Here is a 25,858-nt window from a genome sequence, read left to right as displayed (position 1 = left end):
CAGTAGTGAACTATGGGCCCTGGTCAACAGCAGTACACTATGGGTCCTGGTCAACAGTAGTGAACAATGGGTCCTGGTCAACAGTAGTGAACTATGGGTCCTGGTCAACAGTAGTGAACTATGGGCACTGGTCAACAGTAGTGAACTATGGGTCCTGGTCAACAGTAGTGAACTATGGGTCCGGGTCAACAGTGGTACCCTATAGGTCCTGGTCAACAGTAGTACACTATGGGGCCTGGTCAACAGTAGTGAACTATGGGTCCTGGTCAACAGTGGTACCCTATAGGTCCTGGTCAACAGTAGTACACTATGGGTCCTGGTCAACAGTAATGAACTATGGGACCTGGTCAACAGTAGTGAACTATGGGCACTGGTCAACAGTAGTGAACTATGGGTCCTGGTCAACAGTAGTGAACTATGGGTCCTGGTCAACAGTGGTACCCTATAGGTCCTGGTCAACAGTAGTACACTATGGGTCCTGGTCAACAGTAATGAACTATGGGTCCTGGTCAACAGTAGTGAACTATGGGTCCTGGTCAACAGTGGTACCCTATGGGTCCTGGTCAACAGTAGTACCCTATGGTCCCTGGTCAACAGTAGTACCCTATGGGCCCTGGTCAACAGTAGTACATTATGGGTCCTGGTCAACAGTAGTGAACAATGGGTCCTGGTCAACAGTAGTGAACTATGGGTCCTGGTCAACAGTAGTGAACTATGGGTGTTGGTCAACAGTAGTGAACTATGGGTCTGGTCAACAGTAGTACCCTATGGGTCCTGGTCAACAGAAGTACCCTATGCGTCCTGATCAACAGGAATGAACTATGGGTCCTGGTCAACAGTGGTACCCTATGGGTCTTGGTCAACAGTAGTGAACTATGGGTCCTGGTCAACAGTAGTGAACTATGGGTCCTGGTCAACAGTAGTGAACTATGGGCCTGGTCAACAGTAGTGAACTATGGGTCCTGGTCAACAGTGGTACCCTATGGGTCCTGGTCAACAGTGGTACCCTATGGTTCCTGGTCAACAGTGTGGAGGTACTATGGGCCTGGTCAACAGTAGTATCCTATGGTTCCTGGTCAACAGTGGTACCCTATGGGTCCTGGTCAACAGTGGTACCCTATGGGTCCTGGTCAACAGTGGTACCCTATGGGTCCTGGTCAACAGTAGTGAACTATGGGCCCTGGTCAACAGTAGTACACTATGGGCCCTGGTCAACAGTAGTGAACTATGGGTCCTGGTCAACAGTAGTGAACTATGGGTCCTGGTCAACAGTGGTACCCTATGGGTCCTGGTCAAATGTAGTACCCTATGGGCCCTGGTCAACAGTAGTACCCTATGGGCCCTGGTCAACAGTGGTACCCTATGGGGCCTGGTCAACAGTAGTGAACTATGGGCCTGGTCAACAGTGGTACCCTATGGGTCCTAGTCAACAGTAGTACCCTACGGGTCCTTGTCAACAGTCGTGAACTATGGGTCCTGGTCAACAGTGGTACCCTATGGGTCCTGGTCAACAGTGGTACCCTATGGGCCCTGGTCAACAGTGGTACCCTATGGTAGTTTGTAGTTTAGTTTAGTAGTGTGGAGGTACTATGGTGATAAATGTTAGTAGTAGTGGTCAACAGTGGTACCCTATGGGCCCTGGTCAACAGTAGTACCCTATGGGCCCTGGTCAACAGTGGTACCCTATGGGGCCTGGTCAACAGTAGTGAACTATGGGCCTGGTCAACAGTGGTACCCTATGGGTCCTAGTCAACAGTAGTACCCTTTGGGTCCTGGTCAACAGTAGTGAACAATGGACCCTGGTCAACAGCAGTACACTATGGGTCCTGGTCAACAGTAGTGAACAATGGGTCCTGGTCAACAGTAGTGAACTATGGGTCCTGGTCAACAGTAGTGAACTATGTGTCCTGGTCAACAGTGGTACCCTATGGGTCCTGGTCAAAAGTTGTACCCTATGGGCCCTGGTCAACAGTAGTACCCTATGGTCCCTGGTCAACAGTGGTACCCTATGGGGCCTGGTCAACAGTAGTGAACTATGGGTCCTGGTCAACAGTGGTACCCTATAGGTCCTAGTCAACAGTAGTACCCTATGGGTCCTGGTCAACAGTAGTGAACTATGGGTCCTGGTCAACAGTGGTACACTATGGTTCCTGGTCAACAGTAGTGAACTATGGGTACTGGTCAACAGTAGTGAACTATGGGTCCTGGTCAACAGTAGTGAACTATGGGTGTTGGTCAACAGTAGTGAACTATGGGTCTGGTCAACAGTAGTGAACTATCGGCCCTGGTCAACAGTAGTACCCTATGGGTCCTGGTCAACAGTAGTACCCTATGCGTCCTGGTCAACAGTAATGAACTATGGGTCCTGGTCAACAGTGGTACCCTATGGGTCTTGGTCAACAGTAGTGAACTATGGGCCCTGGTCAACAGTAGTGAACTATGGGTCCTGGTCAACAGTAGTGAACTATGGGCCTGGTCAACAGTAGTGAACTATGGGTCCTGGTCAACAGTGGTACCCTATGGGTCCTGGTCAACAGTGGTACCCTATGGTTCCTGGTCAACAGTGTGGAGGTACTATGGGCCTGGTCAACAGTAGTATCCTATGGTTCCTGGTCAACAGTGGTACCCTATGGGTCCTGGTCAACAGTGGTACCCTATGGGTCCTGGTCAACAGTAGTATCCTATGGGTCCTGGTCAACAGTGGTACCCTATGGGTCCTGGTCAACAGTGGTACCCTATGGGTCCTGGTCAACAGTGGTACCCTATGGTAGTTTGTAGTTTAGTTTAGTAGTGTGGAGGTACTATGGTGATAAATGTTAGTAGTAGTGGTCAACAGTGGTACCCTATGGGTCCTGGTCAACAGTGGTACCCTATGGTTCCTGGTCAACAGTGGTACCCTATGGTAGTTTGTAGTTTAGTTCAGTAGTGTGGAGGTACTATGGTGTTAAATGTTAATAGTAGTGGTCAACAGTGGTACCCTATGGTTCCTGGTCAACAGTAGTACCCTATTGGGCCTGGTCAACAGTGGTACCCTATGGGTCCTGGTCAACAGTGGTACCCTATGGGTCCTGGTCAACAGTGGTACCCTATGGTTCCTGGTCAACAGCGGTACCCTATGGTTCCTGGTCAACAGTGGTACTCTATGGTTCCTGGTCAACAGTGGTACCCTATGGTTCCTGGTCAACAGTGGTACCCTATGGGCCCTGGTCAACAGTAGTACCCTATGGTTCCTGGTCAACAGCAGTACCCTATGGTTCCTGGTCAACAGTAGTACCCTATGGTTCCTGGTCAACAGTAGTACCCTATGGTTCCTGGTCAACAGTGGTACCCTATGGGTCCTGGTCAACAGTGGTACCCTATGGTAGTTTGTAGTTTAGTTTAGTAGTGTTTAGGTACTATGGTGATAAATGTTAGTAGTAGTGGTCAACAGTGGTACCCTATGGGTCCTGGTCAACAGTGGTACCCTATGGTTCCTTGTCAACAGTGGTACCCTATGGTAGTTTGTAGTTTAGTTCAGTAGTGTGGAGGTACTATGGTGTTAAATGTTAATAGTAGTGGTCAACAGTGGTACCCTATGGTTCCTGGTCAACAGTAGTACCCTATAGATCCTGGTCAACAGTGGTACCCTATGGGTCCTGGTCAACAGTGGTACCCTATGGGTCCTGGTCAACAGTAGTACCCTATGGTTCCTGGTCAACAGCAGTACCCTATGGTTCCTGGTCAACGGTGGTACCCTATGGTTCCTGGTCAACAGTGGTACCCTATGGTCCCTGGTCAACAGTAGTACCCTATGGTTCCTCGTCAACAGCAGTACCCTATGGGTCCTGGTCAACAGTAGTACCCTATGGGTCCTGGTCAACAGTAGTACCCTATGGTTCCTGGTCAACAGCAGTACCCTATGGGTCCTGGTCAACAGTGGTACCCTATGGGTCCTGGTCAACAGTAGTACCCTATGGTACCTGGTCAACAGTGGTACCCTATGGTTCCTGGTCAACAGTGGTACCCTAGGGTACTATGGGGTTAAATGCTTTTGACTGTAACATTAACCCTGTATGGATTACTGAAACATCATTCTGTCTTTCATACTGGAAGCCCTACACTTGCACTCTTACCCTCAAATACATGCACCCATTCACTCACTCACTCACTCACTCACTCACTCACTCACTCACTCACTCACTCACTCACTCACTCACTCACTCACTCACTCACTCACTCACTCACTCACTCACTCACTCACTCACTCACTCACTCACACACACACACAGTTAGGTTCTATAAATATTTCACAATATAATGTCAGTTGTTTTTGTTTTCTATTTCCCATCATATCTCAAATAGTAATTTGTTTTTTTAAATTCTAGGAGTTCCCATGCCCATCATTCCCATACCCATCATTCCCATGCCCATCATTCCCTTGCCCATCATTCCCATGCCCATCATTCCCATGCCCATCATTCCCATCATTCCCATGCCCATCATGCCCATCATTCCCATGCCCATCATGCCCATCATGTCCATGCCCATCATTCCCATGCCCATCATTCCCATGCCCATCATGCCCATCATTCCCATGCCCATCATGCCCATCATTCCCATGCCCATCATTCCCATCATTCCCATGCCCATCATGCCCATGCCCATCATGCCCATCATTCCCATGCCCATCATGCCCATCATTCCCATACCTATCATTCCCATGCCCATCATGCCCATCATTCCCATGCCCATCATGCCCATCATTCCCATGCCCATCATTCCCATGCCCATCCTTCCCATGCCCATCATTCCCATCATGCCCATCATTCCCATGCCCATCATTCCCATGCCCATCATTCCCATGCCCATCATGCCCATCATTCCCATGCCCATCATTCCCATGCCCATCATTCCCATGCCCATCATGCCCATCATTCCCATGCCCATCATGCCCATCATTCCCATGCCCATCCTTCCCATGCCCATCATTCCCATCATGCCCATCATTCCCATGCCCACCATTCCCATGCCCATCATTCCCATGCCCATCATCCCCATGCCCATCATGCCCATCATTCCCATGCCCATCATGCCCATCCTTCCCATGCCCATCATTCCCATCATGCCCATCATTCCCATGCCCATCATTCCCATGCCCATCATTCCCATGCCCATCATGCCCATCATGCCCATCATTCCCATGCCCATCATGCCCATCATTCCCATCATGCCCATCATGCCCATCATGCCCATCATTCCCATGCCCATCATGCCCATCATTCCCATGCTCATCATTCCCATGCCCATCATTCCCATGCCCATCATTCCCATGCCCATCATTCCCATGCCCATCATGCCCATCATCCCAATGCCCATCATGCCCATCATTCCCATGCCCATCATTCCCATCATGCCCATCATTCCCATGCCCATCATTCCCATGCCCATCATTCCCATGCCCATCATGCCCATCATGCCCATCATTCCCATGCCCATCATGCCCATCATTCCCATGCTCATCATTCCCATGCCCATCATTCCCATGCCCATCATTCCCATGCCCATCATGCCCATCATTCCCATGCCCATCATTCCCATCATTCCCATGCCCATCATTCCCATGCCACAGATTACATTGATATGTTCTAACTGCTTATTTGTGGTGGCAGAGGTTAAATCCAGTTTCGAGTCATTCGTTTAAATGCTGTGATTTTTAAATTTAATCCCAGAATAAAAAAACTGGGATTACCATTTTAATTCATTAACTATTGTATTGCTGTTCTTTTACATCCAACAGACACTCATATAGATGTCATGGGCCCTGTTCAGGTGTTCTGTGACCAGAAGTGGGTTTACCTGTTCAGCTGTTCTGTAACCAGAAGTGGGTTTACCTCGACAGGTGTTCTGTAACCAGAAGTGGGTTTACCTGTTCAGCTGTTCTGTATCCAGAAGTGGGTTTACCTGTTCAGCTATTTTGTAACCAGAAGTGGGTTTACATGTTCAGGTGTTCTGTATCCAGAAGTGGGTTTACCTGTTCAGCTGTTCTGTAACCAGAAGTGGGTTTACCTGTTCAGCTGTTCTGTAACCAGAAGTGGGTTTACCTGTTCAGCTGTTCTGTAACCAGAAGTGGGTTTACCTCTACAGGTGTTCTGTAACCAGAAGTGGGTTTACCTCTACAGGTGTTCTGTGATATGAAGACGAGAGGTGGGGGCTGGACTGTGCTGCAGCATCGTAGAGACGGAGCCGTGGATTTCCACCGTGGATGGAGGGATTACAAGATGGTATGTTCACTAGAATTTAAACATAAAATGCCAACTAAGTCTTCTTTGGTAGGTCAGCGGAGACCTCTTCCTCCACGAGGCAGCAGTGTCTGTTAAGACAGACTATTTCAGACCATGTTCACCTCAACCCCAGCAGAGCATGGCAACAGGGTATTTTCCTGGAAGTCATTCAAATATATAACATCATTTTAACATGTGGTAGAATGTCATCTATCTAGTTTGGGCAATTTGTTTGTGATTTGTAATTCAAAAGCAAGATCTCTGAATCAAAGGGGCTGTGGTTATAACAGAATGTAGGATCAGGAGGGGCTGTGGTTATAACAGAATGTAGGATCAGGAGGGGCTGTGGTTATAACAGTATATAGGATCAGGAGGGGCTGTGGTTATAACAGTATATAGGATCAGGAGGGGCTGTGGTTATAACAGAATGTAGGATCAGGAGGGGCTGTGGTTATAACAGAATGTAGGATCAGGAGGGGCTGTGGTTATAACAGTATATAGGATCAGGAGGGGCTGTGGTTATAACAGTATATAGGATCAGGAGGGGCTGTGGTTATAACAGAATGTAGGATCAGGAGGGGCTGTGGTTATAACAGTATATAGGATCAGGAGGGGCTGTGGTTATAACAGTATATAGGATCAGGAGGGGCTGTGGTTATAACAGAATGTAGGATCAGGAGGGGCTGTGGTTATAACAGAATGTAGGATCAGGAGGGGCTGTGGTTATAACAGTATATAGGATCAGGAGGGGCTGTGGTTATAACAGTATATAGGATCAGGAGGGGCTGTGGTTATAACAGAATGTAGGATCAGGAGGGGCTGTGGTTATAACAGATGATCAGGAGGGGCTGTGGTTATAACAGAGGATCAGGAGGGGCTGTGGTTATAACAGAATGTAGGATCAGGAGGGGCTGTGGTTATAACAGATGATCAGGAGGGGCTGTGGTTATAACAGAGGATCAGGAGGGGCTGTGGTTATAACAGAATGTAGGATCAGGAGGGGCTGTGGTTATAACAGATGATCAGGAGGGGCTGTGGTTATAACAGAGGATCAGGAGGGGCTGTGGTTATAACAGAGGATCAGGAGGGGCTGTGGTTATAACAGAGGATCAGGAGGGGCTGTGGTTATAACAGAGGATCAGGAGGGGCTGTGGTTATAACAGAGGATCAGGAGGGGCTGTGGTTATAACAGAGGATCAGGAGGGGCTGTGGTTATAACAGAGGATCAGGAGGGGCTGTGGTTATAACAGAGGATCAGGAGGGGCTGTGGTTATAACAGAGGATCAGGAGGGGCTGTGGTTATAACAGAGGATCAGGAGGGGCTGTGGTTATAACAGAGGATCAGGAGGGGCTGTGGTTATAACAGAGGATCAGGAGGGGCTGTGGTTATAACAGAGGATCAGGAGGGGCTGTGGTTATAACAGAATGTAGGATCAGGAGGGGCTGTGGTTATAACAGAGGATCAGGAGGGGCTGTGGTTATAACAGAGGATCAGGAGGGGCTGTGGTTATAACAGAGGATCAGGAGGGGCTGTGGTTATAACAGAATGTAGGATCAGGAGGGGCTGTGGTTATAACAGAGGATCAGGAGGGGCTGTGGTTATAACAGAGGATCAGGAGGGGCTGTGGTTATAACAGAGGATCAGGAGGGGCTTTGGTTATAACAGCATGTAGGATCAGGAGGGGCTGTGGTTATAACAGAGGATCAGGAGGGGCTGTGGTTATAACAGAGGATCAGGAGGGGCTGTGGTTATAACAGAGGATCAGGAGGGGCTGTGGTTATAACAGTATGTAGGATCAGGAGGGGCTGTGGTTATAACAGCATGTAGGATCAGGAGGGGCTGTGGTTATAACAGCATGTTGGATCAGGAGGGGCTGTGGTTATAACAGCATGTTGGATCAGGAGGGGCTGTGGTTATAACAGAGGATCAGGAGGGGCTGTGGTTATAACAGTATATAGGATCAGGAGGGGCTGTGGTTATAACAGAGGATCAGGAGGGGCTGTGGTTATAACAGCATGTAGGATCAGGAGGGGCTGTGGTTATAACAGCATGTTGGATCAGGAGGGGCTGTGGTTATAACAGAGGATCAGGAGGGGCTGTGGTTATAACAGTATATAGGATCAGGAGGGGCTGTGGTTATAACAGAGGATCAGGAGGGGCTGTGGTTATAACAGTATATAGGATCAGGAGGGGCTGTGGTTATAACAGAGGATCAGGAGGGGCTGTGGTTATAACAGAATGTAGGATCAGGAGGGGCTGTGGTTATAACAGTATATAGGATCAGGAGGGGCTGTGGTTATAACAGAGGATCAGGAGGGGCTGTGGTTATAACAGAATGTAGGATCAGGAGGGCCTGTGGTTATAACAGCATGTAGGATCAGGAGGGGCTGTGGTTATAACAGTATATAGGATCAGGAGGGGCTGTGGTTATAACAGAGGATCAGGAGGGGCTGTGGTTATAACAGCATGTAGGATCAGGAGGGGCTGTGGTTATAACAGAGGATCAGGAGGGGCTGTGGTTATAACAGAGGATCAGGAGGGGCTGTGGTTATAACAGTATATAGGATCAGGAGGGGCTGTGGTTATAACAGTATATAGGATCAGGAGGGGCTGTGGTTATAACAGTATATAGGATCAGGAGGGGCTGTGGTTATAACAGAATGTAGGATCAGGAGGGGCTGTGGTTATAACAGCATGTTGGATCAGGAGGGGCTGTGGTTATAACAGCATATAGGATCAGGAGGGGCTGTGGTTATAACAGCATGTTGGATCAGGAGGGGCTGTGGTTATAACAGCATGTTGGATCAGGAGGGGCTGTGGTTATAACAGTATATAGGATCAGGAGGGGCTGTGGTTATAACAGTATATAGGATCAGGAGGGGCTGTGGTTATAACAGCATGTAGGATCAGGAGGGGCTGTGGTTATAACAGTATATAGGATCAGGAGGGGCTGTGGTTATAACAGCATGTAGGATCAGGAGGGGCTGTGGTTATAACAGTATATAGGATCAGGAGGGGCTGTGGTTATAACAGAGGATCAGGAGGGGCTGTGGTTATAACAGCATGTAGGATCAGGAGGGGCTGTGGTTATCACAGCATGTTGGATCAGGAGGGGCTGTGGTTATAACAGTATATAGGATCAGGAGGGGCTGTGGTTATAACAGAGGATCAGGAGGGGCTGTGGTTATAACAGAATGTAGGATCAGGAGGGGCTGTGGTTATAACAGTATATAGGATCAGGAGGGGCTGTGGTTATAACAGCATGTAGGATCAGGAGGGGCTGTGGTTATAACAGAGGATCAGGAGGGGCTGTGGTTATAACAGAGGATCAGGAGGGGCTGTGGTTATAACAGCATGTAGGATCAGGAGGGGCTGTGGTTATAACAGCATGTTGGATCAGGAGGGGCTGTGGTTATAACAGAGGATCAGGAGGGGCTGTGGTTATAACAGTATATAGGATCAGGAGGGGCTGTGGTTATAACAGCATGTAGGATCAGGAGGGGCTGTGGTTATAACAGAGGATCAGGAGGGGCTGTGGTTATAACAGCATGTAGGATCAGGAGGGGCTGTGGTTATAACAGCATGTAGGATCAGGAGGGGCTGTGGTTATAACAGTATATAGGATCAGGAGGGGCTGTGGTTATAACAGAGGATCAGGAGGGGCTGTGGTTATAACAGTATATAGGATCAGGAGGGGCTGTGGTTATAACAGTATATAGGATCAGGAGGGGCTGTGGTTATAACAGCATGTAGGATCAGGAGGGGCTGTGGTTATAACAGTATATAGGATCAGGAGGGGCTGTGGTTATAACAGTATATAGGATCAGGAGGGGCTGTGGTTATAACAGCATGTTGGATCAGGAGGGGCTGTGGTTATAACAGCATGTAGGATCAGGAGGGGCTGTGGTTATAACAGTATATAGGATCAGGAGGGGCTGTGGTTATAACAGCATGTAGGATCAGGAGGGGCTGTGGTTATAACAGTATATAGGATCAGGAGGGGCTGTGGTTATAACAGCATGTAGGATCAGGAGGGGCTGTGGTTATAACAGTATATAGGATCAGGAGGGGCTGTGGTTATAACAGTATATAGGATCAGGAGGGGCTGTGGTTATAACAGCATGTAGGATCAGGAGGGCCTGTGGTTATAACAGAATGTAGGATCAGGAGGGGCTGTGGTTATAACAGCATGTAGGATCAGGAGGGGCTTTGGTTATAACAGCATGTTGGATCAGGAGGGGCTGTGGTTATAACAGCACGTAGGATCAGGAGGGGCTGTGGTTATAACAGAATGTAGGATCAGGAGGGGCTGTGGTTATAACAGAATGTAGGATCAGGAGGGGCTGTGGTTATAACAGCATGTAGGATCAGGAGGGGCTGTGGTTATAACAGTATATAGGATCAGGAGGGGCTGTGGTTATAACAGCATGTAGGATCAGGAGGGGCTGTGGTTATAACAGTATATAGGATCAGGAGGGGCTGTGGTTATAACAGAGGATCAGGAGGGGCTGTGGTTATAACAGAATGTAGGATCAGGAGGGGCTGTGGTTATAACAGAATGTAGGATCAGGAGGGCTGTGGTTATAACAGTATATAGGATCAGGAGGGGCTGTGGTTATAACAGCATGTAGGATCAGGAGGGGCTGTAGTTATAACAGAGGATCAGGAGGGGCTGTGGTTATAACAGAGGATCAGGAGGGGCTGTGGTTATAACAGCATGTAGGATCAGGAGGGGCTGTGGTTATAACAGCATGTTGGATCAGGAGGGCTGTGGTTATAACAGAGGATCAGGAGGGGCTGTGGTTATAACAGTATATAGGATCAGGAGGGGCTGTGGTTATAACAGCATGTAGGATCAGGAGGGGCTGTGGTTATAACAGAGGATCAGGAGGGGCTGTGGTTATAACAGCATATAGGATCAGGAGGGGCTGTGGTTATAACAGCATGTAGGATCAGGAGGGGCTGTGGTTATAACAGTATATAGGATCAGGAGGGGCTGTGGTTATAACAGAGGATCAGGAGGGGCTGTGGTTATAACAGTATATAGGATCAGGAGGGGCTGTGGTTATAACAGTATATAGGATCAGGAGGGGCTGTGGTTATAACAGCATGTAGGATCAGGAGGGGCTGTGGTTATAACAGTATATAGGATCAGGAGGGGCTGTGGTTATAACAGTATATAGGATCAGGAGGGGCTGTGGTTATAACAGCATGTTGGATCAGGAGGGGCTGTGGTTATAACAGCATGTAGGATCAGGAGGGGCTGTGGTTATAACAGTATATAGGATCAGGAGGGGCTGTGGTTATAACAGCATGTAGGATCAGGAGGGGCTGTGGTTATAACAGTATATAGGATCAGGAGGGGCTGTGGTTATAACAGTATGTAGGATCAGGAGGGGCTGTGGTTATAACAGTATATAGGATCAGGAGGGGCTGTGGTTATAACAGTATATAGGATCAGGAGGGGCTGTGGTTATAACAGCATGTAGGATCAGGAGGGCCTGTGGTTATAACAGAATGTAGGATCAGGAGGGGCTGTGGTTATAACAGCATGTAGGATCAGGAGGGGCTTTGGTTATAACAGCATGTTGGATCAGGAGGGGCTGTGGTTATAACAGCATGTAGGATCAGGAGGGGCTGTGGTTATAACAGAATGTAGGATCAGGAGGGGCTGTGGTTATAACAGAATGTAGGATCAGGAGGGGCTGTGGTTATAACAGCATGTAGGATCAGGAGGGGCTGTGGTTATAACAGTATATAGGATCAGAAGGGGCTGTGGTTATAACAGCATGTAGGATCAGGAGGGGCTGTGGTTATAACAGTATATAGGATCAGGAGGGGCTGTGGTTATAACAGAGGATCAGGAGGGGCTGTGGTTATAACAGAATGTAGGATCAGGAGGGGCTGTGGTTATAACAGTATATAGGATCAGGAGGGGCTGTGGTTATAACAGAGGATCAGGAGGGGCTGTGGTTATAACAGTATATAGGATCAGGAGGGGCTGTGGTTATAACAGAGGATCAGGAGGGGCTGTGGTTATAACAGCATGTAGGATCAGGAGGGGCTGTGGTTATAACAGTATATAGGATCAGGAGCGGCTGTGGTTATAACAGTATATAGGATCAGGAGGGGCTGTGGTTATAACAGTATATAGGATCAGGAGGGGCTGTGGTTATAACAGTATATAGGATCAGGAGGGGCTGTGGTTATAACAGCATGTAGGATCAGGAGGGGCTGTGGTTATAACAGCATGTAGGATCAGGAGGGGCTGTGGTTATAACAGAGGATCAGGAGGGGCTGTGGTTATAACAGTATATAGGATCAGGAGGGGCTGTGGTTATAACAGTATATAGGATCAGGAGGGGCTGTGGTTATAACAGTATATAGGATCAGGAGGGGCTGTGGTTATAACAGAATGTAGGATCAGGAGGGGCTGTGGTTATAACAGCATGTAGGATCAGGAGGGGCTGTGGTTATAACAGCATGTAGGATCAGGAGGGGCTGTGGTTATAACAGTATATAGGATCAGGAGGGGCTGTGGTTATAACAGAATGTAGGATCAGGAGGGGCTGTGGTTATAACAGATGATCAGGAGGGGCTGTGGTTATAACAGAGGATCAGGAGGGGCTGTGGTTATAACAGAATGTAGGATCAGGAGGGGCTGTGGTTATAACAGATGATCAGGAGGGGCTGTGGTTATAACAGAGGATCAGGAGGGCTGTGGTTATAACAGAATGTAGGATCAGGAGGGGCTGTGGTTATAACAGATGATCAGGAGGGGCTGTGGTTATAACAGAGGATCAGGAGGGGCTGTGGTTATAACAGAGGATCAGGAGGGCTGTGGTTATAACAGAGGATCAGGAGGGGCTGTGGTTATAACAGAGGATCAGGAGGGGCTGTGGTTATAACAGAGGATCAGGAGGGGGGGCAGAGGATCAGGAGGGGTGGTTATAACAGAGGATCAGGAGGGGCTGTGGTTATAACAGAGGATCAGGAGGGGCTGTGGTTATAACAGAGGATCAGGAGGGGCTGTGGTTATAACAGAGGATCAGGAGGGGCTGTGGTTATAACAGAGGATCAGGAGGGGCTGTGGTTATAACAGAGGATCAGGAGGGGCTGTGGTTATAACAGAGGATCAGGAGGGGCTGTGGTTATAACAGAATGTAGGATCAGGAGGGGCTGTGGTTATAACAGAGGATCAGGAGGGGCTGTGGTTATAACAGAGGATCAGGAGGGGCTGTGGTTATAACAGAGAGGATCAGGAGGGGCTGTGGTTATAACAGAATGTAGGATCAGGAGGGGCTGTGGTTATAACAGAGGATCAGGAGGGGCTGTGGTTATAACAGAGGATCAGGAGGGGCTGTGGTTATAACAGAGGATCAGGAGGGGCTGTGGTTATAACAGCATGTAGGATCAGGAGGGGCTGTGGTTATAACAGAGGATCAGGAGGGGCTGTGGTTATAACAGAGGATCAGGAGGGCTGTGGTTATAACAGAGGATCAGGAGGGGCTGTGGTTATAACAGTATGTAGGATCAGGAGGGGCTGTGGTTATAACAGCATGTAGGATCAGGAGGGGCTGTGGTTATAACAGCATGTTGGATCAGGAGGGGCTGTGGTTATAACAGCATGTTGGATCAGGAGGGGCTGTGGTTATAACAGAGGATCAGGAGGGGCTGTGGTTATAACAGTATATAGGATCAGGAGGGGCTGTGGTTATAACAGAGGATCAGGAGGGGCTGTGGTTATAACAGCATGTAGGATCAGGAGGGGCTGTGGTTATAACAGCATGTTGGATCAGGAGGGGCTGTGGTTATAACAGAGGATCAGGAGGGGCTGTGGTTATAACAGTATATAGGATCAGGAGGGGCTGTGGTTATAACAGAGGATCAGGAGGGGCTGTGGTTATAACAGGATCAGGAGGGGCTGTGGTTATAACAGAGGATCAGGAGGGCTGTGGTTATAACAGAATGTAGGATCAGGAGGGGCTGTGGTTATAACAGTATATAGGATCAGGAGGGGCTGTGGTTATAACAGAGGATCAGGAGGGGCTGTGGTTATAACAGAATGTAGGATCAGGAGGGCCTGTGGTTATAACAGCATGTAGGATCAGGAGGGGCTGTGGTTATAACAGTATATAGGATCAGGAGGGGCTGTGGTTATAACAGAGGATCAGGAGGGGCTGTGGTTATAACAGCATGTAGGATCAGGAGGGGCTGTGGTTATAACAGAGGATCAGGAGGGGCTGTGGTTATAACAGAGGATCAGGAGGGGCTGTGGTTATAACAGTATATAGGATCAGGAGGGGCTGTGGTTATAACAGTATATAGGATCAGGAGGGGCTGTGGTTATAACAGTATATAGGATCAGGAGGGGCTGTGGTTATAACAGAATGTAGGATCAGGAGGGGCTGTGGTTATAACAGCATGTTGGATCAGGAGGGGCTGTGGTTATAACAGCATGTAGGATCAGGAGGGGCTGTGGTTATAACAGCATGTAGGATCAGGAGGGGCTGTGGTTATAACAGCATGTTGGATCAGGAGGGGCTGTGGTTATAACAGTATATAGGATCAGGAGGGGCTGTGGTTATAACAGTATATAGGATCAGGAGGGGCTGTGGTTATAACAGCATGTAGGATCAGGAGGGGCTGTGGTTATAACAGTATATAGGATCAGGAGGGGCTGTGGTTATAACAGCATGTAGGATCAGGAGGGGCTGTGGTTATAACAGTATATAGGATCAGGAGGGGCTGTGGTTATAACAGAGGATCAGGAGGGGCTGTGGTTATAACAGCATGTAGGATCAGGAGGGGCTGTGGTTATCACAGCATGTTGGATCAGGAGGGGCTGTGGTTATAACAGTATATAGGATCAGGAGGGGCTGTGGTTATAACAGAGGATCAGGAGGGGCTGTGGTTATAACAGAATGTAGGATCAGGAGGGGCTGTGGTTATAACAGTATATAGGATCAGGAGGGGCTGTGGTTATAACAGCATGTAGGATCAGGAGGGGCTGTGGTTATAACAGAGGATCAGGAGGGGCTGTGGTTATAACAGAGGATCAGGAGGGGCTGTGGTTATAACAGCATGTAGGATCAGGAGGGGCTGTGGTTATAACAGCATGTTGGATCAGGAGGGGCTGTGGTTATAACAGAGGATCAGGAGGGGCTGTGGTTATAACAGTATATAGGATCAGGAGGGGCTGTGGTTATAACAGCATGTAGGATCAGGAGGGGCTGTGGTTATAACAGAGGATCAGGAGGGGCTGTGGTTATAACAGCATGTAGGATCAGGAGGGGCTGTGGTTATAACAGCATGTAGGATCAGGAGGGGCTGTGGTTATAACAGTATATAGGATCAGGAGGGGCTGTGGTTATAACAGAGGATCAGGAGGGGCTGTGGTTATAACAGTATATAGGATCAGGAGGGGCTGTGGTTATAACAGTATATAGGATCAGGAGGGGCTGTGGTTATAACAGCATGTAGGATCAGGAGGGGCTGTGGTTATAACAGTATATAGGATCAGGAGGGGCTGTGGTTATAACAGTATATAGGATCAGGAGGGGCTGTGGTTATAACAGCATGTTGGATCAGGAGGGGCTGTGGTTATAACAGCATGTAGGATCAGGAGGGGCTGTGGTTATAACAGTATATAGGATCAGGAGGGGCTGTGGTTATAACAGCATGTAGGATCAGGAGGGGCTGTGGTTATAACAGTATATAGGATCAGGAGGGGCTGTGGTTATAACAGCATGTAGGATCAGGAGGGGCTGTGGTTATAACAGTATATAGGATCAGGAGGGGCTGTGGTTATAACAGTATATAGGATCAGGAGGGGCTGTGGTTATAACAGCATGTAGGATCAGGAGGGCCTGTGGTTATAACAGAATGTAGGATCAGGAGGGGCTGTGGTTATAACAGCATGTAGGATCAGGAGGGGCTTTGGTTATAACAGCATGTTGGATCAGGAGGGGCTGTGGTTATAACAGCACGTAGGATCAGGAGGGGCTGTGGTTATAACAGAATGTAGGATCAGGAGGGGCTGTGGTTATAACAGAATGTAGGATCAGGAGGGGCTGTGGTTATAACAGCATGTAGGATCAGGAGGGGCTGTGGTTATAACAGTATATAGGATCAGGAGGGGCTGTGGTTATAACAGCATGTAGGATCAGGAGGGGCTGTGGTTATAACAGTATATAGGATCAGGAGGGGCTGTGGTTATAACAGAGGATCAGGAGGGGCTGTGGTTATAACAGAATGTAGGATCAGGAGGGGCTGTGGTTATAACAGAATGTAGGATCAGGAGGGGCTGTGGTTATAACAGTATATAGGATCAGGAGGGGCTGTGGTTATAACAGCATGTAGGATCAGGAGGGGCTGTAGTTATAACAGAGGATCAGGAGGGGCTGTGGTTATAACAGAGGATCAGGAGGGGCTGTGGTTATAACAGCATGTAGGATCAGGAGGGGCTGTGGTTATAACAGCATGTTGGATCAGGAGGGGCTGTGGTTATAACAGAGGATCAGGAGGGGCTGTGGTTATAACAGTATATAGGATCAGGAGGGGCTGTGGTTATAACAGCATGTAGGATCAGGAGGGGCTGTGGTTATAACAGAGGATCAGGAGGGGCTGTGGTTATAACAGCATATAGGATCAGGAGGGGCTGTGGTTATAACAGCATGTAGGATCAGGAGGGGCTGTGGTTATAACAGTATATAGGATCAGGAGGGGCTGTGGTTATAACAGAGGATCAGGAGGGGCTGTGGTTATAACAGTATATAGGATCAGGAGGGGCTGTGGTTATAACAGTATATAGGATCAGGAGGGGCTGTGGTTATAACAGCATGTAGGATCAGGAGGGGCTGTGGTTATAACAGTATATAGGATCAGGAGGGGCTGTGGTTATAACAGTATATAGGATCAGGAGGGGCTGTGGTTATAACAGCATGTTGGATCAGGAGGGGCTGTGGTTATAACAGCATGTAGGATCAGGAGGGGCTGTGGTTATAACAGTATATAGGATCAGGAGGGGCTGTGGTTATAACAGCATGTAGGATCAGGAGGGGCTGTGGTTATAACAGTATATAGGATCAGGAGGGGCTGTGGTTATAACAGTATGTAGGATCAGGAGGGGCTGTGGTTATAACAGTATATAGGATCAGGAGGGGCTGTGGTTATAACAGTATATAGGATCAGGAGGGGCTGTGGTTATAACAGCATGTAGGATCAGGAGGGCCTGTGGTTATAACAGAATGTAGGATCAGGAGGGGCTGTGGTTATAACAGCATGTAGGATCAGGAGGGGCTTTGGTTATAACAGCATGTTGGATCAGGAGGGGCTGTGGTTATAACAGCATGTAGGATCAGGAGGGGCTGTGGTTATAACAGAATGTAGGATCAGGAGGGGCTGTGGTTATAACAGAATGTAGGATCAGGAGGGGCTGTGGTTATAACAGCATGTAGGATCAGGAGGGGCTGTGGTTATAACAGTATATAGGATCAGGAGGGGCTGTGGTTATACAGCATGTAGGATCAGGAGGGCTGTGGTTAGGATCAGGAGGGGCTGTGGTTATAACAGAGGATCAGGAGGGGCTGTGGTTATAACAGAATGTAGGATCAGGAGGGGCTGTGGTTATAACAGAGGATCAGGAGGGGCTGTGGTTATAACAGAGGATCAGGAGGGGCTGTGGTTATAACAGTATATAGGATCAGGAGGGGCTGTGGTTATAACAGAGGATCAGGAGGGGCTGTGGTTATAACAGCATGTAGGATCAGGAGGGGCTGTGGTTATAACAGTATATAGGATCAGGAGGGGCTGTGGTTATAACAGTATATAGGATCAGGAGGGGCTGTGGTTATAACAGTATATAGGATCAGGAGGGGCTGTGGTTATAACAGTATATAGGATCAGGAGGGGCTGTGGTTATAACAGCATGTAGGATCAGGAGGGGCTGTGGTTATAACAGCATGTAGGATCAGGAGGGGCTGTGGTTATAACAGAGGATCAGGAGGGGCTGTGGTTATAACAGTATATAGGATCAGGAGGGGCTGTGGTTATAACAGTATATAGGATCAGGAGGGGCTGTGGTTATAACAGTATATAGGATCAGGAGGGGCTGTGGTTATAACAGAATGTAGGATCAGGAGGGGCTGTGGTTATAACAGCATGTAGGATCAGGAGGGGCTGTGGTTATAACAGTATATAGGATCAGGAGGGGCTGTGGTTATAACAGTATATAGGATCAGGAGGGGCTGTGGTTATAACAGAGGATCAGGAGGGGCTGTGGTTATAACAGAGGATCAGGAGGGGCTGTGGTTATAACAGAATGTAGGATCAGGAGGGCCTGTGGTTATAACAGCATGTAGGATCAGGAGGGGCTGTGGTTATAACAGTATATAGGATCAGGAGGGGCTGTGGTTATAACAGAGGATCAGGAGGGGCTGTGGTTATAACAGCATGTAGGATCAGGAGGGGCTGTGGTTATATAACAGTTATAACAGTATAGGATCAGGAGGGGCTGTGGTTATAACAGTATATAGGATCAGGAGGGGCTGTGGTTATAACAGTATATAGGATCAGGACGGGCTGTGGTTATAACAGCATATAGGATCAGGAGGGGCTGTGGTTATAACAGAATGTAGGATCAGGAGGGGCTGTGGTTATAACAGCATGTTGGATCAGGAGGGCTGTGGTTATAACAGCATATAGGATCAGGAGGGGCTGTGGTTATAACAGAATGTAGGATCAGGAGGGGCTGTGGTTATAACAGCATGTAGGATCAGGAGGGGCTGTGGTTATAACAGCATGTAGGATCAGGAGGGGCTGTGGTTATAACAGCATGTAGGATCAGGAGGGGCTGTGGTTATAACAGTATATAGGATCAGGAGGGGCTGTGGTTATAACAGTATATAGGATCAGGAGGGGCTGTGGTTATAACAGAGGATCAGGAGGGGCTGTGGTTATAACAGTATATAGGCATGTAGGATCAGGAGGGCTGTGGTTATAACAGCATGTTGGATCAGGAGGGGCTGTGGTTATAACAGTATATAGGATCAGGAGGGGCTGTGGTTATAACAGTATATAGGATCAGGAGGGGCTGTGGTTATAACAGAGGATCAGGAGGGGCTGTGGTTATAACAGAATGTAGGATCAGGAGGGGCTGTGGTTATAACAGCATGTAGGATCAGGAGGGGCTGTGGTTATAACAGCATGTAGGATCAGGAGGGGCTGTGCTTATAACAGAGGATCAGGAGGGGCTGTGGTTATAAAAGAGGATCAGGAGGGGCTGTGGTTATAACAGCATGTAGGATCAGGAGGGGCTGTGGTTATAACAGCATGTTGGATCAGGAGGGGCTGTGGTTATAACAGAGGATCAGGAGGGGCTGTGGTTATAACAGTATATAGGATCAGGAGGGGCTGTGGTTATAACAGCATGTAGGATCAGGAGGGGCTGTGGTTATAACAGAGGATCAGGAGGGGCTGTGGTTATAACAGCATGTAGGATCAGGAGGGGCTGTGGTTATAACAGCATGTAGGATCAGGAGGGGCTGTGGTTATAACAGTATATAGGATCAGGAGGGGCTGTGGTTATAACAGAGGATCAGGAGGGGCTGTGGTTATAACAGTATATAGGATCAGGAGGGGCTGTGGTTATAACAGTATATAGGATCAGGAGGGGCTGTGGTTATAACAGCATGTAGGATCAGGAGGGGCTGTGGTTATAACAGTATATAGGATCAGGAGGGGCTGTGGTTATAACAGTATATAGGATCAGGAGGGGCTGTGGTTATAACAGCATGTTGGATCAGGAGGGGCTGTGGTTATAACAGCATGTAGGATCAGGAGGGGCTGTGGTTATAACAGTATATAGGATCAGGAGGGGCTGTGGTTATAACAGCATGTAGGATCAGGAGGGGCTGTGGTTATAACAGTATATAGGATCAGGAGGGGCTGTGGTTATAACAGCATGAGGATCAGGAGGGGCTGTGGTTATAACAGTATATAGGATCAGGAGGGGCTGTGGTTATAACAGTATATAGGATCAGGAGGGGCTGTGGTTATAACAGAGGATCAGGATGGTTATAACAGAATGTAGGATCAGGAGGGGCTGTGGTTATTATAGGATCAGGAGGGCTGTGGTTATAACAGGGAGGGGCTGTGGTTATAACAGTATATAGGATCAGGAGGGGCTGTGGTTATAACAGGATCATAACAGGTAGGATCAGGAGGGGCTGTGGTTATAAGTATGTAGGATCAGGGAGGGGCTGTGGTTATAACAGTATATAGGATCAGGAGGGGCTGTGGTTATAACAGCATGTAGGATCAGGAGGGGCTGTGGTTATAACAGCATGTGGATCAGGAGGGGCTGTGGTTATAACAGTATATAGGATCAGGAGGGGCTGTGGTTATAACAGTATATAGGATCAGGAGGGGCTGTGGTTATAACAGTATATAGGATCAGGAGGGGCTGTGGTTTATAGGATCAGTTATAACAGTATATAGGATCAGGAGGGGCTGTGGTTATAACAGTATATAGGATCAGGAGGGGCTGTGGTTATAACAGAATGTAGGATCAGGAGGGGCTGTGGTTATAACAGCATGTAGGATCAGGAGGTTATCATGTAGGTTCAGGAGGGGCTGTGGTTATAACAGCATGTAGGATCAGGAGGGGCTGTGGTTATAACATGGGGATCAGGAGGGGCTGTGGTTATAACAGCATGATCAGGAGGGGCTGTGGTTATAACAGCATGTAGGATCAGGAGGGGCTGTGGTTATAACAGTATATAGGATCAGGAGGGGCTGTGGTTATAACAGGATCAGGAGGGGCTGTGGTTATAGGATCAGGAGGGGCTGTGGTTATAACAGCAGGATCAGGAGGGGCTGTGGTTATCATATAGGATCAGGAGGGGCTGTGGTTATAACAGTATATAGGATCAGGAGGGGCTGTGGTTATAACAGCATGTAGGATCAGGAGGGGCTGTGGTTATAACAGTATATAGGATCAGGAGGGGCTGTGGTTATAACAGCATGTAGGATCAGGAGGGGCTGTGGTTATAACAGTATATAGGATCAGGAGGGGCTGTGGTTATAACAGCATGTAGGATCAGGAGGGGCTGTGGTTATAACAGTATATAGGATGGATCAGGAGGGCTGTGGTTATAACAGCATGTAGGATCAGGAGGGGCTGTGGTTATAACAGTATGTAGGATCAGGAGGGGCTGTGGTTATAACAGCATGTTGGATCAGGAGGGGCTGTGGTTATAACAGAGGATCAGGAGGGGCTGTGGTTATAACAGAATATAGGATCAGGAGGGGCTGTGGTTATAACAGCATATAGGATCAGGAGGGGCTGTGGTTATAACAGTATATAGGATCAGGAGGGGCTGTGGTTATAACATGTAGGATCAGGAGGGGCTGTGGTTATAACAGATATAGGATCAGGAGGGGCTGTGGTTATAACAGCATGTTGGATCAGGAGGGGCTGTGGTTATAACATATATAGGATCAGGAGGGGCTGTGGTTATAACAGGATCAGGATATAGGATCAGGAGGGGCTGTGGTTATAACAGTATATAGGATCAGGAGGGGCTGTGGTTATAACAGCATGTAGGATCAGGAGGGGCTGTGGTTATAACAGTATATAGGATCAGGAGGGGCTGTGGTTATAACAGCATGTAGGATCAGGAGGGGCTGTGGTTATAACAGTATATAGGATCAGGAGGGGCTGTGGTTATAACAGTATATAGGATCAGGAGGGGCTGTGGTTATAACAGAATGTAGGATCAGGAGGGGCTGTGGTTATAACAGAATGTTGGATCAGGAGGGGCTGTGGTTATAACAGAGGATCAGGAGGGGCTGTGGTTATAACAGTATATAGGATCAGGAGGGGCTGTGGTTATAACAGTATATAGGATCAGGAGGGGCTGTGGTTATAACAGAATGTAGGATCAGGAGGGGCTGTGGTTATAACAGAATGTTGGATCAGGAGGGGCTGTGGTTATAACAGAGGATCAGGAGGGGCTGTGGTTATAACAGTATATAGGATCAGGAGGGGCTGTGGTTATAACAGTATATAGGATCAGGAGGGGCTGTGGTTATAACAGTATATAGGATCAGGAGGGGCTGTGGTTATAACAGAATGTAGGATCAGGAGGGGCTGTGGTTATAACAGAATGTTGGATCAGGAGGGGCTGTGGTTATAACAGAGGATCAGGAGGGGCTGTGGTTATAACAGTATATAGGATCAGGAGGGCTGTGGTTATAACAGTATATAGGATCAGGAGGGGCTGTGGTTATAACAGCATGTAGGATCAGGAGGGGCTGTGGTTATAACAGTATATAGGATCAGGAGGGGCTGTGGTTATAACAGTATATAGGATCAGGAGGGGCTGTGGTTATAACAGCATGTAGGATCAGGAGGGGCTGTGGTTATAACAGTATATAGGATCAGGAGGGGCTGTGGTTATAACAGAATGTAGGATCAGGAGGGGCTGTGGTTATAACAGTATATAGGATCAGGAGGGGCTGTGGTTATAACAGAATGTAGGATCAGGAGGGGCTGTGGTTATAACAGCATATAGGATCAGGAGGGGCTGTGGTTATAACAGTATATAGGATCAGGAGGGGCTGTGGTTATAACAGCATGTTGGATCAGGAGGGGCTGTGGTTATAACAGAGGATCAGGAGGGGCTGTGGTTATAACAGTATATAGGATCAGGAGGGGCTGTGGTTATAACAGCATGTAGGATCAGGAGGGGCTGTGGTTATAACAGAATGTAGGATCAGGAGGGGCTGTGGTTATAACAGAGGATCAGGAGGGGCTGTGGTTAAAACAGAATGTAGGATCAGGAGGGGCTGTGGTTATAACAGTATATTGGATCAGGAGGGGCTGTGGTTATAACAGTATATAGGATCAGGAGGGGCTGTGGTTATAACAGCATGTAGGATCAGGAGGGGCTGTGGTTATAACAGCATGTAGGATCAGGAGGGGCTGTGGTTATAACAGCATGTTGGATCAGGAGGGGCTGTGGTTATAACAGTATATAGGATCAGGAGGGGCTGTGGTTATAACAGTATATAGGATCAGGAGGGGCTGTGGTTATAACAGCATGTAGGATCAGGAGGGGCTGTGGTTATAACAGTATATAGGATCAGGAGGGGCTGTGGTTATAACAGCATGAGGATGTAGGGGGATCAGTATATAGGATCAGGGGCTGTGGGTTATAACAGAATGTTAGGATCAGGGAGGGGCTGATCAGGAGGGGCTTGGTTAACAGAGGATCAGGAGGGGCTGTGGTTATAACAGTATATAGGATCAGGAGGGGCTGTGGTTATAACAGTATATAGGATCAGGAGGGCTGTGGTTATAACAGAATGTAGGATCAGGAGGGGCTGTGGTTATAACAGAATGTTGGATCAGGAGGGGCTGTGGTTATAACAGAGGATCAGGAGGGGCTGTGGTTATAACAGTATATAGGATCAGGAGGGGCTGTGGTTATAACAGTATATAGGATCAGGAGGGGCTGTGGTTATAACAGTATATAGGATCAGGAGGGGCTGTGGTTATAACAGAATGTAGGATCAGGAGGGGCTGTGGTTATAACAGAATGTTGGATCAGGAGGGGCTGTGGTTATAACAGAGGATCAGGAGGGGCTGTGGTTATAACAGTATATAGGATCAGGAGGGGCTGTGGTTATAACAGTATATAGGATCAGGAGGGTCTGTGGTTATAACAGCATGTAGGATCAGGAGGGGCTGTGGTTATAACAGTATATAGGATCAGGAGGGGCTGTGGTTATAACAGTATATAGGATCAGGAGGGGCTGTGGTTATAACAGCATGTAGGATCAGGAGGGGCTGTGGTTATAACAGTATATAGGATCAGGAGGGGCTGTGGTTATAACAGTATATAGGATCAGGAGGGGCTGTGGTTATAACAGCATGTTGGATCAGGAGGGGCTGTGGTTTGAGGTTCCAGTCATGAGAGGGTTCAGGATTGGGGAGGTGTGGGATTCAGACAGAGGGTTCAGGATTGGGGAGGCGTGGGACAGACCTGTCACCCTGGATGTTTTGATAGGCAATCACCCCTTGTTCCCCTACGACACTCCCTGTTCTGTTGTTGCACCTGCACTCTCTCTGTCTGTGTCCGACCCCCACACACAATCACACACACACTCCGTCCCCCACACACATCAGACACACACACACACTCCGACCACTCACACATCAGAGACACACACACACATACACTCCGACCCCCTCACACATCGGACACACACACACACTCCGACCCCCTCACACATCAGAGACACACACACACACACACTCCGATCCCCACACACATCAGAGACACACACACACACACACACACTCATTTACATTACATTTAAGTCATTTAGCAGACGCTCTTATCCAGAGCGACTTACAAATTGGTGCATTCACCTTATGACATCCAGTGTAACAGTAGTGCATCTAAATCTTTTAAGGGGGGGGTGAGAAGGATTACTTTATCCTATCCTAGGTATTCCTTAAAGAGGTGGGGTTTCAGGTGTCTCCGGAAGGTGGTGATTGACTCCGCTGTCCTGGCGTCGTGAGGGAGTTTGTTCCACCATTGGGGGGCCAGAGCAGCGAACAGTTTTGACTGGGCTGAGCGGGAACTGTACTTCCTCAGTGGTAGGGAGGCGAGCAGGCCAGAGGTGGATGAACGCAGTGCCCTTGTTTGGGTGTAGGGCCTGATCAGAGCCTGGAGGTACTGAGGTGCCGTTCCCTCACAGCTCCGTAGGCAAGCACCATGGTCTTGTAGCGGATGCGAGCTTCAACTGGAAGCCAGTGGAGAGAGCGGAGGAGCGGGGTGACGTGAGAGAACTTGGGAAGGTTGAACACCAGACGGGCTGCGGCGTTCTGGATGAGTTGTAGGGGTTTAATGGCACAGGCAGGGAGCCCAGCCAACAGCGAGTTGCAGTAATCCAGACGGGAGATGACAAGTGCCTGGATTAGGACCTGCGCCGCTTCCTGTGTGAGGCAGGGTCGTACTCTGCGGATGTTGTAGAGCATGAACCTACAGGAACGGGCCACCGCCTTGATGTTAGTTGAGAACGACAGGGTGTTGTCCAGGATCACGCCAAGGTTCTTAGCGCTCTGGGAGGAGGACACAATGGAGTTGTCAACCGTGATGGCGAGATCATGGAACGGGCAGTCCTTCCCCGGGAGGAAGAGCAGCTCCGTCTTGCCGAGGTTCAGCTTGAGGTGGTGATCCGTCATCCACACTGATATGTCTGCCAGACATGCAGAGATGCGATTCGCCACCTGGTCATCAGAAGGGGGAAAGGAGAAGATTAATTGTGTGTCGTCTGCATAGCAATGATAGGAGAGACCATGTGAGGTTATGACAGAGCCAAGTGACTTGGTGTATAGCGAGAATAGGAGAGGGCCTAGAACAGAGCCCTGGGGGACACCAGTGGTGAGAGCATGTGGTGTGGAGACGGATTCTCACCACGCCACCTGGTAGGAGCGACCTGTCAGGTAGGACGCAATCCAAGCGTGGGCCGCGCCGGAGATGCCCAACTCGGAGAGGGTGGAGAGGAGGATCTGATGGTTCAC

General features: G+C 48.5%; 1 protein-coding gene across 2 annotated transcripts in view; it reads left to right on the top strand.

The window, feature by feature from the left end:
- Positions 1 to 25,858, top strand: part of LOC115125061 (angiopoietin-2-like) — a 154,496-nt gene that overhangs the window by 70,611 nt on the left and 58,027 nt on the right. For both annotated transcript variants that reach the window (XM_065018064.1, XM_065018062.1), the window contains one exon: positions 6,159 to 6,260. In XM_065018064.1, the coding sequence (XP_064874136.1) occupies positions 6,159 to 6,260 (102 nt within the window). The remainder of the gene's footprint in view (positions 1 to 6,158; positions 6,261 to 25,858) is intronic.

This window comes from Oncorhynchus nerka, linkage group LG4, assembly GCF_034236695.1.
Source record: "Oncorhynchus nerka isolate Pitt River linkage group LG4, Oner_Uvic_2.0, whole genome shotgun sequence".
In the NCBI taxonomy this organism is placed as follows: Eukaryota; Metazoa; Chordata; class Actinopteri; order Salmoniformes; family Salmonidae; genus Oncorhynchus; species Oncorhynchus nerka.
The sequence above is the reverse complement of the archived record's forward strand: the minus strand, read 5'-3'. Positions and strand labels throughout refer to the sequence as shown.